A 17,374-nucleotide genomic window follows, 5' to 3' on the forward strand; every position below is an offset into this window, starting at 1 on the left:
AATTGTGCCCTCTAGAGGCTCAAGAAGTCAAGAACCAAGATCGGTTAAGATGGCAGCTATATCAGGTTATGTACCGATTTGCGCCATACTAAGCACAGTAGTGGGAAGTAATACCTAAACACCACGTGCAAAATTTCAATCAAATCGGACGAGAATTGCACCCTCTAGAGGCTCAAGAAGTGAAGACCCAGGATCGGTTTATATGGCAGCTATATCAGGTTATGAAACGATTTGGGCCATACTTAACACAGCTGTTAAAAGTCATACCAAAACACTACGTGCAAAATTTCAGCCAAATCGGATGAGATTTGCGCCCTCTAGAGGCTCAAGAAGTCAAAATCCCAGATCCGTTTATATGGAAGCTATATCAGGTTATGTACCGATTTGCGCCATACTAAGCACAGTTATGGGAAGTGATACCAAAATACCACGCGCAAAATTTCAGCCAAATCGGATGAGATTTGCGGCCTCTAGAGGCTTAAGAAGTCAAAACCCAAGATCGGTTAATATGGCAGCTATATCAAAACATGGACCGATTTGGCCCATTTACAATTCCAACCGACCTACACTAATAAAAAGTATTTGTGCAAAGTTTTAAGTGGCTAGCTTTACTCTTTCGACAGACAGACAGACGGACGGACGGACATGGTTAGATCGACTTAAAATGACATGACGATCAAGAACATATATACAATATGGGGTCTCAAATGCATATTTCGAGGTGTTACCAACAGAATGACGAAATTAGTATACCCCCATCCTACGATGGAGGGTATAAAAATTTACATTGGATGTTGAAACAAGGTTTTTTATTTTTTGGAATATAGGACTTAATCGAAAGTTTTCGGCGAGTCGATTTTAATTACTTGACCTTGAATCGTCTTAGATTTCTATGGCATTCGAGAATGTATATACCATAAAAGGGTCTTACATCAATATCATCAGGAAACGGATTGACGAAGTTTATTTATAAAATCGCGATGAAATGGAAAATTTGTGAATCAAATATTATGTTACTAAAAGAAAGTTAAAATCTTTATTTTAAGGCCAACTATTATTTAAAATCAAGAAATTTGTCCTAATTTTCTAAACATAACATAAAACGCATCTTCAAGGTTTTTCAACACAATTTCCCGTGTTCTCCATATAAATAAAGCCAGGATTACATATGCATCTATGGCGACTGTAGCACATGCCATTTTCACAAGATCTGAAAGAAAAGTCCACATATATCAATATTAACTAATAAGTGTCTTAGCCAAACTCATACTCACTGGTAGCAGGTGGCATGACATACCCCTTCCTTGAGGGTAAAGCCATGTTTACATGCACAAACACCATTGACATTGCATTCACCGCCCGGCCCACAATCTGGTGAACAGGTAGCCCTACAACCACTCTCAGTCAGGGTATAACCATTAATGCAGCTACAAACTTCGGGCTCGGTACAATTCAATAGTAGATTTGAACCACAACCCCTACTGCAAATCGGACGGCAGAAACGACGAGTCTCATCCAGCTTATAACCTGGATCACATTTACAGGTTTCGTCTAGATAACAACGGCCATTTAGACAACCCAGAGGGCAACTGAATACACAGTCCCCGTTGTCATTGCGTACAAATCCATCGAAGCAATCACACTCGTTGGGTCCCACACAATGGCCATTGCGGCAATCATCACAAACGGGGGAACAAACATCACCTTCAAGACTACGCTCCAAAACATAACCAGGACAACAGACAGTGATTCTGGTGTAACGCTGAGTCTTTTCAAGTACTTTGACAACGGCATAGTTAGCAACTGCATCATTGCTGGAAGAGATGAGGAAAAGCAAAAATTTTTAGAGGGACGAATAAAATAATTTGCATAAACTCCACTTTAGAATGGGAATATACTGAAGTCACACAGTGGGATGGGGAAAGAAATATGTGGAAATAAGTCTGTTGGAACGGATAGAGATATCTTCACTAAGTTATACATGGTTATAGCTGAGGTGTTATGCAGTTTATATGCAAAATTTCAGCTCTAGAAGTCCCAGGGGCCCATTGGCGTGCCTTCAATGTTGGTCACCTCGGCCTTACAGAATTTTGTTCGGGTTGTCAAACGCGTATTTCTGGTCCGATATTAATTTTTTGCTTAAAAAGTCCTACAAAAACAGGCCTAAACGTGCGGGGTATCTTTTATAGTGTCCAAGAAATTTGAGTAACATTTTTTTTTTTTTGAAATTTTGGCAGAATCTGTTCTCTTATTTTGTTGCTTGCGAAAGCATTTCTGAGCCGATTTCAAATTTTTTAAACGATTTAAAAAGCTTATAAAATTTACTTATTTTTTGTCACTATATATGCTAAGGTCCGTTTCTTCAGTCAAAAGCTGTGTGAGTTACAAATCAAAAAATGTCATAAAAGTCATAGTCACTGCAAATTATAATTGGCCCAAATCGGTCCATGTTTATACTTTTCCCATATAAACCGATATGGCAACTTAACTTTTTTAGCTCTTAAGGAGGGTAATTATCGGATTTGGGCTTTCACATGATGTCTTCTATTATGACTTCTAAAATGTATGCTCATGCACAGTGGTCGCGCTTGTATGGAAAGGTGCGACAAAAATATTTCTAATACACCTATCCATCTATGAACCATATGTGGATCGGATGTCGGAAGGCCTAGAACTCCCCACTGTTTCAAATTTCACTGAAATCGGGTAATAAATAAAGCTTTTAGGAAATTTAGACCCTTAGTCAGCAGCTATATTAAAATATCGTCCGATCTGAACCATATTTGGATCGGATATCAGGAGGCCTAAAGCTACTCACTGTTTCAATTTTCAGCGAAATCGGACAAAAAATTAAGCTTTTATGGGCTTTAGACCCTTTATTGGCATATCGGTCTATATAGCAGATATATTCAAATATGGTCGGATTTGGCCCGTTCAAGAATTTTACCAACGTGCATCAGAAAAACATATCTGTGCCAAATTTCATCTCAATATTTACATTTTTGAAAGCTAACGAGTGATTGCAACAGATGGACGGACAGACACACGGGCATCGTTAAATCGTCTTAGAATGTTACGACGATCCGAAATATATGTACTTTGAAGGGTCGGAAATTGATATTTCGATGTGTTGCAAACGGAATGACTAAATGAAAATACCCCCTATCCTATGGTAGTGGGTATAAAAATAATGAACATAAGTTCATGTTTTAGTATATATAAAACAATCTCTCGATTATACTTCTTGAGCCTATTCTTATCCGGTTTGGCTGACATTTTGAACAATGATGATCCTATGACCTTCATCATGTGTGCCAAATATGGTTTCAATCGATCAGTTACATGATATAGCTCATATATAACCGATCTCCTGATATTACTTCTTGAGCCCCAATAGGGCGTCCATGTTCTTGTATATATAAAACAATCTCTCGATTATACTTCTTGAGCCTATTCTTATCCGATTTCCTGACATTTTGAACAATGATGATCCTATGACCTTCATCATGTGTGCCAAATATGGTTTCAATCGATCAGTTACATGATATAGCTCATATATAACCGATCTCCTGATATTACTTCTTGAGCCCCAATAGGGCGTAATTCTTAAACGATTTGGCTGAAATTTTGCGCAATAACTTCTATTATGGTTTCCAATATCCAAACCAAATATGGTGCGAATTGGTCGATATGCCTTCAATAGCATGGTAATTTGTGTCTATTATACTTTGTTTGCCCATAAAGAGATACTATCCTAAGGACTTGACAAACGAGGTTCATGGTGGAGAGGACGTAAGATTTGGCCCTGCCGATTAACGCTTTTACTTGTTATACCCATGGATGGGGGTATACTAATCTAGTCATTCCATTTGTTACACCTCGAAATATTGATCTAGGACCTTATAATATATGTATATCCTTGATCGTTTGAAAATTTTGATTCGAACTAGCCATGTCTGTCGAAATCACGATAGCGGTCGAACGCGTACAGCCAGTTGCTTCACATTTTGCACAGATACTTTTTATTGATGTAAGTCATGGAAGCCACAATTTTTGTCCGGTTTGGCTGAAGTTTCGCACATAGTGTTCTGTTATGCTTCCAACAGCTGTGCCAAGTACGATCTAAATCGGTTTATAACCTGATATAGCTCCCATATAAACCGATCTCCCAATTTGCCTTCCTGAGCCCCTGAAAGCCGCAATTATTTCCCGATTTGGCTCTAATTTTGCAGATAGTGTTCTATTATGACTTCCAGCAACTGTGCCCAATTCGGTCCAAATCGGTCTATAACCTGATATAGCTCCCATATAAACCGATCTCCCGATTTGACTTCTTGAGCCCCTGGAAGCCACAATTTTCATCCGATTTGGCTGAAATTTTGCACATAGTGTTCCGCTACAACTTCCAACAACTGTGCCAAGTACAGATTAAATCGGTGTACAACCTGGTATGGCTCCCATATAAACCGATCGCCCGATTTGACTTCTTGAGCCCTTACAAGCCGCAATTTTTGTCCGATTGGGCGGAAATTTTGCATGTAGTGTTCTGTTATGAGTTCCAAGAATTGTGCTTAGAACGGCCCAAATCGGTCCAAAACCTGATATAGCTCCAACATAAACCGATCTCCCGGGCCTTAGCCCGCTTTCACTTGTTGTTTTTTACAGGTACACTTTTTATGTAACATCTCAAAATTTCACCGCAATACGAGTATATATATTTACTTACGGCACATTCAATGTGTATATGTGCGTCTGATTACCCACTTCGGAATTACATTCATTGTTTATCGCAATTTGGGAATATCTTGCAGCAGCACCATACATCTGCGGTGTGGACTGTGACATTGGAAATTTTGAACGTTGACGTTGATCGTATGCCTTGGCCTCCACCACCACAGAGACAGCATGACTCAATTGTTGCAGAAGAAATCCAAGAACTACAGCCAAAAAGGAGTATTTAAACACTTTAAAGGTATGAGGCCTTACGTAATTCAAATATTTTTCCATAATTTATGTCTTGAATATACTTTTAATCGTTAACTTTTGGTGTACTTTCACTTGTTTAATTCAATTGAAACTATTCCGATGATGATTTTGCACCAGCACTTTAAGGAAATCGATTTCAAAAAGCCTAACTAAACCTCCAACAAACTTCCGATTGGTATTTCAGTGTCATTGCTGCTTAGCTACTGATAACAATTTGTTTTCATACATATTTGAGATTTTGTTTTGAATTTGAAGAACAGCAAAAAAATCGTCGATTGTGAGTAATTGAGCTAGAGATTAACATTTGAATCCTCAAAATTTAAGGTATGTGCGGTAAAACAATCATTAGGCTTACAGAGTTCTGCAGAGTAGGAGAGCGATAATATAGCTTCTCGCTATAGAGAGAGGTTTTACAGGGTGACTCAAAATAGTTTTTAATCCCACTTTTTAATCTATAAACCTTAACGTCTTCTTATGCCCCCTCTTTACCATAGCAGACTTCACTGTAGCAAGTGGGGAAGCGAGGAACGGAACTTACTGCCTATAGGTATACGTCACATACTCGAAATACTCTTTTAAAGGAGTTTTAAGCCGCACTGGGAGCCATGCATCAACAGGACACCATCATCATAGGCTGTGAAGTAAATAAGAGTAAGAATTTGCCGGACAGCTCAGAAGGAAACGGCAGGGGTAAGACAGCTTTAAGTTTTGTAAATGCTTAAAAAGTGCAAATCACTATTAATCGGTTTTTATTATCTTCTATCGCATGATATCGATAACTATCCAATACAACTATGCACCCGAATTGTATGCAGACTGAATCTAAAAAGCAGTAATAACCAATCTTACAATATGGAATAGAGGTATTAAGGCAATTTCTACATTTCCAATCTTCGATAACTTCAAGGGATGGAAGGAAATCATTGATCTCACAATGAATAGTATCAGATACACCAGATTGAAGTCAATAATTGGAGAGCACACAATTGGGGATGCCACCGTAACGCAGAGGTTTGCATGCCCGCCTGTGACGCCGAACGCCTGGGTTCTAATATTGGAGAGAACATCATCAAACAGGTAAAAAGGCGTTAAGTTCGGCAGGGCCGAACTATGGATATGCGCCTTTTATGGGCCCAAAACCTTAAATCGACAGATCGATCTATATGGCAGCTATACCCAAATCTGGAATGTTCTGGGCCAAATTGAAGAGGGATGTTAAAGGGCCAAACACAACTCACTGTCCCAAATTTTGGCAAAATCGGACAATAATTGCGCCTTTTATGGGCCCAAGACCTTAAATCGAGAGATCGAACTATATGGCAGCTATATCCAAATCTGGACCGATTTAGGCCAAATTGAAAAGAGATGTCAAATGACCTAACACAACTCATTTTCCCAAATTTTGGCAAAATCGGACAATAATTGCGCCTTTTATGGGTCCAAGACCTTACATGGGCGGATCGGTCTATATGGCAGCTATATCCAAATCTGGACCGATTTGAGCTAAATTGAAGAAGGATTTCAAAGAGCATAACGCAACACACTTTCCCAAATTTTGGCAAAATCGGACAATAAATGCGCCTTTTATGGGCCCAAGACCTTAAATCGAGAGATCGGTCTATATGGCAGCTATATCAAAATCTGGACCGATCGGGGCTAAATTGAATAAGAATGTCGAAGGGCCTAACACAACTCACTGTCTCATACTTCAGCAAAATCGAATAATAAATGTGGCTTTTATGAGCGTAAGACCTTATATCGGCGGATATTGGAACTGCGCCGTCAAGGTCGCGCTTAGGCTGAAGGAGATCGGCATGCTGAAGGTGGATGGTTGCGGCCACAGTTCGATTTTGGGTGTTATGAATGCGGAGGGTAGACTGAGGAGGATCTACGACTATCTGGCACCAGTGTCGGCTGGAGTGAGGGCATTCACTATTCGTTTTCCTGGGAGGATTGAATGGAGAGCGAAGGCTGTGGAGGATGAGAACTCCATCAACCGATGGCTCCGAGGTCTGTGCCATTGCAGTGGCCTCGAGGGAAATTCTGGCAAGTGATTTGCAAATTGCAAACAAACGGCATGTCGCAGTGCGACACCTCTTTGGATAGAAGTTTTACATGGCATAGTACTTCACAAATGTTGCCAGCATTGGGAGGGGAAAACCACAGCTGAAAATGTTTTCTGTTGGTCTCGCCAGGACTCGAACCCAGGCGTTCAGCGTCATATGCAGACATGCTATCCTCTGCGCTACCGCCCTTAAAACTCAGAATTTATGTGGACAGTATGGCGGCGTTCAAGGTCTCGGGGTCTTTGATGATGATCTCGAGATGCGTGGTGAATTATTTGGAGTCGTTGGATAGGCTCCGGGCCCACGATGTGATGCTGACATGGATTCCTGGACATGAGGGGACTCCAGGAAATGAGAGGGCGGAAGAGTGCGCCAGGTGGGGTTCGTCTGCGCCGGGTGGACCAGCCACCGGTCTTGCCTAGGTGCCATTTAAAAAGCCAGTAGAGGGGATGGCCAGGACGGCGTCGGTAGCGAGATGGGACTCGGTGGATGGTTGCCGGACTGCAAAGGCACTCTGGCCATTTTAGAACTCCAAAACAATACAAACTTAAACTAAATACTAAATTTCCCACAACCATTCCATTAAGGAACAGATTGGAAAGATACTTCTCTCATATTTATGAGTGCAATCCGATTAAAGTTAAAGCTACATGATAAGAGGCCTATTTTTTTATACCGACTCCAATAAGCCTGCCGCATAGTTTTAATATGGCAGGATTCCTCACAAATGTAGCCAGCATTAATAAGGGGTAATCAACGCTGAACATTTTTCTGATGTTCACGCCGGGATTTGAACACTGACGTTCGGCGTCATAGACATGGACATGCTAACAATATTAAGTACTCATACGAGCTGGAGGCCATCGTAGCGCAGAGGTTAGCATGTCCGCCTATGACGCTGAACGCCTGGGTTCGAATCCTGGCGAGACCATCAGAAAAAAATTTTCAGCGGTGGTTTTCCTCTCCTAATGCTGGCAACATTTGTGAGGTACTATGCCATGAAAAACTTCTCTCCAAAGAGGTGTTTCACTGCGGCACGCCGTTCGGACTCGGCTATAAAAAGGAGGCCCCTTATCAATGAGCTTAAACTCGAATCGAACTGCACTCATTGATATGTGAGAAGTTTGCCCCTGTTCCTTAGTGAAATGTTCATGGGCAAAATTTGCAATTTGCATACGAGCTAACATTAGCACGTATATGGGGGTGAGGCCTATAGCCCACCCGGCTGAACCGATTTTAATGAAACTCAACAGCAGTGCTGAGAGTCATAAGGGAATCGTTTGTGCCAAATTTCGTGAGAAGAGGATAGCAAATGGATATGTTAATGCAATATTTGTTCAAATCGGACGAACATATATATTGAAGCTATATATAAATCTGTACCCATTTTTTATTCCCACCACCAAAGGATGGGGGTTTATTCATTTTGTCATTCCGTTTGCAACAAATCGACCGACCCTATAAAGTATATATATTCTTGATCAGCGTAAAAATCTAAGACAATCTAGACATGTCTGACTGTCTGTTGAAATCACGCTACAGTCTTTAAAAATAGTCATATTGAGCTAAAACTTTGCACAGATTCTTTTTTGCTCATAAGCAGGTTAAGTTCGAAGCTGGGCTATATCGGACTATATCTTGATATAGCCCCCATATAGACCGATCCGACGATTTAGGGTATTTGGCCCATAAAAGCCACATTTATTATCCGATTTTTGCTGAAATTTGGGACAGTGAGTTGTGTTAGGCCAGTCAAAATTCTATTCCTATTTGGCCCTGATCGGTCCAGATTTGGATATAGCTACCATACAGACCGATCCTGCGATTTAGGATCTTAGGCCCCCCCATTTATTATCCGATTTTGATGAAATTTCGGACAGTGAAATGAGTTAGGCCCTTCGACATTCCTCGATAATTTGGCCCTGATCGGTAAAGATTTGGTTATAGCTGCCATGTAGACCGATCCTTCGATTTAGGGTCTTAGGCCCATACAAGCCACATTTATTATCCGATTTTGAGCAAATTTGGGACAGTGAGTTATGTTAGCCTCATCGACATCCCTCGTTAATTTGACCCAGATCGGTTCAGAGTTGGATATAGCCTCCATATAGACCGATCCGTCGATTTGGGGTATTTGGCCCATAAAATCCACATTTATTATACGATTTTGATGAAATTTGCGACAGTGAGTTGCCTTAGGCCCTTCGACGTCTTTCTTTAATTTGGCCTGGATCGGTTGAGATTTGGATATAGCTGCCATATAGACCGTTTTCTCGTTATAAGGTTTTGGAGCCATAAAAGGCGCATTTATTGTCCGATGTCGCCGAAATTTAAGACAATGAGATAAGTTAAGCCCCTTAACATACTTCTGCAAGATCGCACAGATCGGTCAAGATTTGCATATAGCTGCCATATAGACCGATCCGCCGATTTAGGGTATTTGGGCCATAAAAGCCACATTTATTATCCGATTTTGATGAAATTTGCGACAGTGAGTTGCCTTAGGCCCTTCGACGTCTTTCTTCAATTTGGCTCGGGTCGGTTCAGATTTGGATATAGCTGCCATATTGACCGATTTCTCGATTTAAGGTTTTGGACCCATAAAAGGCGCATTTATTGTCCGATATCGCCGAAATTTGAGACAGTGCTTTGTGTTAGGCTCTTCGATATTTTTCTACAACTTGGCTCAAATCGGTCTAGATTTGGATATAGCTGCCATGAAGACCGACATCTCGATTTAAAGTCTTGGCCCCATAAAAGGCGCATTTATAATCCGATTTCACTGAAATTTGGGAGAGTGACTTATGGCAGACTTTTCGACATCTGTGTCGTATGTGGTTCAAATCGGTTTATTTTTTAGATATAGCTACTGTACTTATTAGTATTTGGTCCAAATCGGAACATACTTTGATATATATCTGCTATGGGATATAGGGTATGAAATTTTCACCGAATTTTGATAAAAGGTGGTTTACATATATACCCGAGGGGGTGGGTATCCAAAGTTCGGCCCGGCCGAACTTAACGCCTTTTTACTTGTTCAATTTCAATAGGCTTCGTCTCCGGGCCAGATGTCGTTTAACATACCTTTGCCAAATTTGAAGATGATGGGTTGAAAATTGCTAAATGTTTTTTGTACACATATTAACATTGACACACAGACGGTCAAAACCCAAAAGTGATTCAGAGTCGATCCGTACACTTATCAATGGGTCTAGCTCTCTTCCTTCTAGTTGTTACAAACAAACATTTGCCTCTTCAGCGCCTCTTTCTTCTGCGCTCTTTCTCCAATTGAGATGTATTTCTGCACTTGATCTCCCCATTGGAGTTTTAGTTTTCCCCCTTTTGCATATTCTATCATGGTCGCCTTCAAAAGACTACTACGCTGGAGTTATTTCATTCATATGCTAACGTCGCACAGTGGAATAGGAACGAAAAAATCTGGTAAAAAAATATGTCATTTGAGAATGGATAGAGATAACTCTTCGACATTTCAAATGTTTAAAGCTGAGGTATTATCGAGATAGTGCAAAATTTAAGGCCCTAGGGGGTCCGGGCGCCCCTTGGCAGGTCTCCAAGGTTGGTCACTTCGGCATTTCAAAAAATTGAACGGGCTGCCAAATCTTTATTTGTCGATTTTAAAAATCGATTTTTATACCCAATACCATAGGATAGGGGGGTATATTCATTTAGTCTTTAGTTTTCAATACATCAGATTTTAAGCCCATGAAAGCTGCATTCATTATCCGATTTCGTTGAAATTTGACACAGTGACTTATATTAAGCCTCCCGACCAGCATTTGGTCTAGATCAGACTTTATTTAGATATAGCAGCCATATAGACTGATCTTTCAACTTAGCGGATTTGTTGCCAAATTTCACTGAAACTATGACTTGTATACGAGTTCTCGAAACCTAAATCAAATATGATCCAGATCAGCCCCCATTTGCATAATACAATGCATATACAATGGATTGTGCATATATTGGGTTGCCCAAAAAGTAATTGCGGATTTTTCATATAGTCGGCGTTGACAAATTTTCTCACAGCTTGTGACTCTGTAATTGCATTCTTTCTTCTGTCAGTTATCAGCTGTTACTTTTTGCTTGCTTTAGAAAAAAAGTGTAAAAAAAGTATATTTGATTAAAGTTCATTCTAAGTTTTATTAAAAATGCATTTACTTTCTTTTAAAAAATCCGCAATTACTTTTTGGGCAACCTAATATATACTCTTTCACTAGTATTACGAGGTTTTACAAACTGAACGACAAAGTTAGTATGCCTTCATTCTATGAGACAGGGTATTGAAAGTCCCCTTCTACATACATCTTAACTTTCTTAGTTTTTTTAATTTTATAAAAGTATTCTTATTCAAGTTCTATAACAGCACATTTATAAATAAAATTTCAATTAAATACGGCCTCTTGACTCATGCCCTCTATAGCTCATATTCCGGAATACGGTCTGAAATGAAGCGTAAAACAATTTTATTCTCTTGCAAAATGTACCTATCATTCATTTAAGACTCACCACTTTGATTCAAAAACTTTCTGTATATCACAAAGCCTATCATCAATAGACTGCAGGTTCCTATGGTCGCAGCCACAATAGGCCACATATGACTTGAGTGATTCGATTCAATAGCTGTACTTTTCATTTCCACCGTACCTGGGGACTTGGTAGTGGTAGAGGCTTGCATAATTCGGGAAATTTTACAAGTGTAAATCAAAGCTTCCTCCTCTGGGTCGTTCTCAGGCTGGCAAAGAAGTTGCGGTTTTGAGGCCTCGCATTGGCAAAGGCTGAAATTCAAACAGGGCTTGTCATATGGATCTGCACATGGGTGAACACATTGAGGTTGCGCAGAGACCAAGGAACCAAACTCGTCGTATTCTTCCCAACATTGACACAAATCCAAACAACTCTGAAGTGGGGGTGCGGTAGACAAATTGTCAATAGCTGTCGATGGCGAAATCTCAGCTTGCATGTAGTCCTCTTTAGCAGTGGTGATTTTGCTTAGTTGGCAATGGTTATGATTAAGTTCGCTTTTCTCCCATTGGGGCTCATAGTTGTCATTGCAGAAACAGATATTGGGTCCCATGCATATGCCATTGACACAGGGTGGCTCGCATATGGGTTCACAGTTGTGGACAGAACCCTCTTGGAACTTGTAACCCTCCAAGCATTGGCATATATCGGGCTCAACACATAAACCATTGTGGCAAGGCTGGGAGCATTGCGGTCTGCATTGATTGTTAGGACCCATGAGAAAACCAGTATTGCAAATACACACCTCCGGTCTATAGCAGAGGCCATTTAGGCAACCATGACTGCAAATGGCAATGCAAGTTTCCATCTCATCCATTTCATAGCCTGGCAAGCACTCACACTTATTGGGCTCAACACATTTGCCAAAGGTGGAGCAATTCCTTTGGCATTGGGGCTCACAGAAATTAGAGTGGTTGGAGGACATTTTCATGTGATAGCCTGGCAGACATTCGCAATGATTGGGCTTAGAACATTGAGAGAACTGGGGACAGGTATGCTCACAAAAAGGCTGGCACTGACCGCCTTCAACTGTGCTTTGGTAACCCTCTAGGCATAGGCATTTGTTAGGGCCTCCACATAATGAATTCTCAGGGCAGGACGATTGACACACTGGCTGGCAGGAGTGATTTGAGGACATTTCGTAGCCCTCTTTACACTCACAATTGTTGGGACGCGAACAAAAACCATTTTCGGGACATTCATCCTCACATTTGGGTAGGCACTCCCAAGAGTCTTCAGCGGTTTTTCCCCATTCATAACCCTCATGGCAATCACATTGGTTGGGCGCCTTGCAGAAGGCATTATCCACACATGGTGTGTTACATGCAGGTTTGCATTGGTTGTCCTCCATTTTATAGCCCTCCAGGCAGGAGCATTTATTTGGTTCCACACACTTGCCATTTAAGGGACATTGCGGCTTACACTCTGCTTCACATTGCATAGGCGAACCATCCAGTAAACCTTTTGTCACATAGCCCTTCTTACACGAACACTGGTTGGGTTTCAGGCATTCGGCGTTATCTGGACAGTCTGCAGGACACAAGGGTTCACACGAGTCTTCTGTGGATTTCCTATAACCATCATTGCAGGTGCAAACTCCCGGTGCAGTGCATTTCGAATTCTCAGGGCATTTAGGAAAACATATTGGACGACAGTCTGGTCTTCTGCCCAAACCCATATAGCCATCTAAACATTTACAGATATTTGGTTGAATGCATTGTGAGTTGGCGGGACACAAAGGGTTTTCGCAAATAGGCTCACAAACATCATTGTCCTTTTTGGCATAGCCATCGCAACAAACCAGAATGCGTTCATGATCATTGTAATACTGGAAAGGAAAAGACAAAATTTCAGCAAAAACGATGGGTCGCATCATTATCAAAAAGCAACTTGATTTTATACCCACCCCCACTGGATGGGGGTGTACTAAATTCGACATTCAGTTTTTAATACATCGAAATATTGATCGCCATGTCCGTCCGTTCGTCTGTCCGCCGTCCGTCTGTCGAAAGCACTCGAACTTACGAAGGAGTAAAGCTAGGTGCTTGAAATTTTGCATAAATACTTCTTAGTAGAGCAGGTTGGTTGGGGCTATAAAAGGGCCAAATTGATCTATGTTTTTGGGGGGGGGGGGGGGGAGTTGGACATCTTAGCCGGATTTTGATTTCGTGAGCAGCTAGAGGGCATAATTCCAGTTCGATTTGGCTGAAATTTTGCATTAAATGATTCGGTTTAGCCATCAATAACTGTGGCAAGTACGGCTCAAATCGAGTTTAAACCTGATATAGCTCCCATATAAAACGATTTCGGATCTTGAATTCTTGAGTCGATAGAGGGCGCAATTATCTCATTTGCCTGAAATCTTGCCGCAAGTGTTTTAGTTTGACCATCAACAACTGTGCCAAGTATGGCTAAAATCGGTTCTTACCCTGATATAGCTCGCATATAAACCGATTTCGGATCTTGACTTCTTTAGTCGATAGAGGGCGCAATTATTATCTCATTTGCCTGAAATTTTGTCGGAAGTGTTTTAGTTTGACCATCAACGAATATGCTAAATATGACTAAAATCGGTTCTTAATCAGATATAGCTCCCATATAAATCGATATCGGATCATGATTTTTTTAGCCGCTAGAGGGCGTAGCTATTATCTGATTTGGCTGAAATTTTGCGCAATGAATTCAATTCCACATTGGTCTTCGATAGCCAAAACAAGTATGGCCCCAATGGGCTCCCACATAAACCGATCTCCCGATTTAATCTCATGTGACCTTACAACCCGCAAGTTTTGTCCGATTTGTCTGAAATTTAGCATGTTGTGTTCTCTTCAGCCAAATCGGACAAAAATTGCGGCTTGTAAGGGCTCAAGAAGTCTAATCGGGGGATTGGTTTATATGACAGCTATATTAGGTTATGAACCTATTTAAACCATACCTAGCACAGTTATTAGAAATCATAACATAACACCTCATTGAAATTGGAAGAGAGTTGCGCCCTCTAGTGGCTCAAGAAGTCAAAATACAAGATCGGTTTATATGGCAGCTATATTAAAACATGAACCGTTATGTCCCATTTAAAATCCCAACCGACATACACTGCTAGCATATAATCCGATCTTGGGTCTTGACCTCTTGAACCTCTAGACGGCGCAATTCTAATCCAATTTGACTGAAATTTTGCACGTGGTGTTTTGGTATCACTTCCAAGAACTGTGTTAAGTATGATTCAAATCGGTTCATAATCTGGTATAGCTGTCATATAAATCGATCCTGGATCTTGGCTTCTGTAGCCAATAGAGCGCGCAATTCTCATCCGATTTGGCTGAAATTTTGCATGAGGTGTTTCCCTATGACTTCCAATAACGTTGCGGAGTATGACGCAAATCGGTACATAACCTGATATAGCTGCCATATAAACCGATATGGGACTTTGATTTTTTGAGCCTCTAGAGGGCGCAATTCACATCCGATTTGGCAGACATTTTGTACAACGGCTTTTCTCATGACCTTCAACATACTTGTCGAATATGGTCTGAATCGATCAATAGCTTCTATCCTAACATATCTCCCAATTTTGCTTATTGAGCCCCTACAAGGCGCAATTCTTTTCCGAATGAACTGAAATATTACACAATGACTTCTATAATGTTCAGCATTCATGTATGATCCGAATCGTACTATAACTTGATATAGCTCCAATAGCATAACAGTTCTTATTCAATATTCTTTGTTTGCCTAAAAAGAGATACAGCGCATAGAACTCGACAAATCCGAACCATGGTAGAGGGAGGGTATATAAGATTCGGCCCGACCGATATAGGATATAGCTGCTATATTGACCGATCTGAACAAAATTCAACATTGACTTGTATTTATTAGACCACTCAATGTGCGTGCCGACTTTGGGTGTCTTAAGTTATCCAATTTTCACCGGATTGTGACGAAAGGGGGTTTACATATATACCCGAACTTGATGCGTTTTTACTTGTTTTTAACTTAATCTCCACTGAAATGTTTTCTTCTTCAATATACTAAAGCAATCTGCATAACTTACATCAGTCGATGAATATACATAGGGCTCATAGCTATATTTGGTGCCAAAGATTGTCTTCTTGGTGATCATACGTTGACCATTGTACCAATGTATACGAGTTTTCACCACGGGCTGATACTTTGTACACCACTGTGCCGCTGAGTATTTAATGGACAACACAAGTAAATGCAAGACTATAGCTTGTCTAAGTATTATCATTTTATTGGTAAGCTTTCTTCACGTTTTTGTTTAATTCTTTTACAATAAATTCAAAAGTTTGTCTAAAACCGTTCGTAGTTTCTATTAGCAATGAACTAAATGCAATAAAACTGTTACGCCAAACACAAAGCTTTGCTCACCATAGCTTTGTGTATGTTGTAACAAAAATTTATCACAGAAATTCCCTCATGAATATTAGAGGGGGTGAAATGAAAAAAAAAACTAAAAAGTCGTCATGAAAGTGAACTTATTTGAATTTAAGCCTTATAAGGCACAATTGAATCTCTAAAGGGCCACATCATACCATAATATATCCTTTGCAAGACGTATAACAAAAAGGCAGTAGGAGCTGATGGGTTGCCAACTCAACTCGTAAAGTTCATGCCTACACAGTGCTTAGGCATATGCATATCAAGTTGATTGAAAACTTGTTAAGGAGAACATTTCGAAGTAGTTTCTCGCTGGTTTCCACCTTCGTACCTCTATCTATCTTCCATCTATGGTTTTGGGTTTTGTACATGCCAATGGTGACCCACTTTAATGAATTCTTGCCTCTGTTTTAGTCACTAATCAATATTTTTTATTTAAGATAGACTTGAAACAAAATTTCTAAGTAATATCCGTATCAAGCTGTGCTCGTTCATTGACGAAGTGGAAAAACAATTTAATCGCTTAAGCGACAATAATGAAATTCTTTTGTTTAAAAAACAAAATACCAAGAAAATTGGATATGAAATAGTGAATCAGCATATGCAAAGAGGTTTTGAGACCTCAAAAGAAAGCTAAGCTTAGTGATGCTAAAAATGGTTATTTTGCCTTAGTTATGAAAATCCACAGAGATTAATTTGGTCTACAAAAAATGAAATTTACCGTCACTTTCTTCGCTGCCAAAGAATTTTTGAAAAATTCATTGATATTTTGTTAATTTTGGGAAAAACTCATTGAAATTTTGTTTTTGGATAAGTTTCCTGAAATACTTGTGTGGTGGTTTTATGAACAATTTTTGTCAATTTTATTAAAATTTTGTTTTTTAAGCATGTTTATGAAATGTTTGTTTTTATACCCTAAACCGAGTGTGAAGCAGCCACTACGGCTATGATGGGAGCAGCTCATACCATCGCGGAGAGGTTTCCGATCGGATACCTGAGATGAACCTTGAAGTCGAGTGCGACGCACTGCTGCCATCGGTACAGTGTTAGATTGACGGAACCCTAGTATTGCCATCTGGAAGATCATGATACACGGATGGATTAAAGCTAGAGAACAGAGTATATGCATCGACTCAGAATCACTTTCTGATTCGAATGAAATGAGTCTGTCTTTCTGTTGTCCATGTTCAGGTTGAAATTTTCATCCGATTACACAGAAAAAAATAAAAATTGTCTTCAACCACGAATTTAATTGATCCAATTAAGTTTAAAAATAGGCGGACCGACACATTGATCCAAACCTTAGACCAGTACCGGGTGGACCGCCTCTTTAGAGGTTGGATAAACCATATGCTAATGAAAAGTTACGGATGCTG

General features: G+C 40.2%; 2 protein-coding genes across 2 annotated transcripts in view; both read right to left on the reverse strand.

Moving 5' to 3' along the window:
* Nucleotides 1-15,943, reverse strand: part of LOC106085091 (uncharacterized) — a 75,638-nt gene extending 59,695 nt beyond the window's left edge. Inside the window, exons 1-4 of the mRNA XM_059365747.1 lie at nucleotides 15,652-15,943; nucleotides 11,583-13,425; nucleotides 4,727-4,937; nucleotides 1,275-1,814 (exon numbers count right to left, since the gene is read on the reverse strand). Coding sequence (XP_059221730.1) covers nucleotides 1,275-1,814; nucleotides 4,727-4,937; nucleotides 11,583-13,425; nucleotides 15,652-15,849 — 2,792 coding nt within the window. The 5' untranslated portion in view covers nucleotides 15,850-15,943. The remainder of the gene's footprint in view (nucleotides 1-1,274; nucleotides 1,815-4,726; nucleotides 4,938-11,582; nucleotides 13,426-15,651) is intronic.
* On the reverse strand, nucleotides 1,009-5,207 carry LOC106085076 (epidermal growth factor-like protein). Its single transcript, XM_013249107.2, has 3 exons — nucleotides 4,727-5,207; nucleotides 1,275-1,814; nucleotides 1,009-1,210 (listed from the first exon to the last, which is right to left on the reverse strand). Exons 1-3 carry the CDS (start codon nucleotides 5,005-5,007, stop codon nucleotides 1,111-1,113), a joined length of 921 nt encoding a protein of 306 aa, XP_013104561.2. The 5' UTR covers nucleotides 5,008-5,207; the 3' UTR covers nucleotides 1,009-1,110.
* Nucleotides 15,944-17,374: the final 1,431 nt, after the last annotated feature.

The sequence above is a fragment of the Stomoxys calcitrans genome, chromosome 3 (assembly GCF_963082655.1).
Source record: "Stomoxys calcitrans chromosome 3, idStoCalc2.1, whole genome shotgun sequence".
Lineage (NCBI taxonomy): Eukaryota > Metazoa > Arthropoda > Insecta > Diptera > Muscidae > Stomoxys > Stomoxys calcitrans.

Coding starts and splice junctions, on each gene's coding strand:
- LOC106085076 (XM_013249107.2), bottom strand. CDS start 5,007: ATGGAAAAATATTTGAATTACGTAAGGCCTCATACCTTTAAAGTGTTT. Junction 1,815..4,726: donor ATATACACATTGAATGTGCC/GTAAGTAAATAT, acceptor CATCTCTTCCAG/CAATGATGCAGTTGCTAACT. Junction 1,211..1,274: donor TGTCATGCCACCTGCTACCA/GTGAGTATGAGT, acceptor CTTTTCTTTCAG/ATCTTGTGAAAATGGCATGT.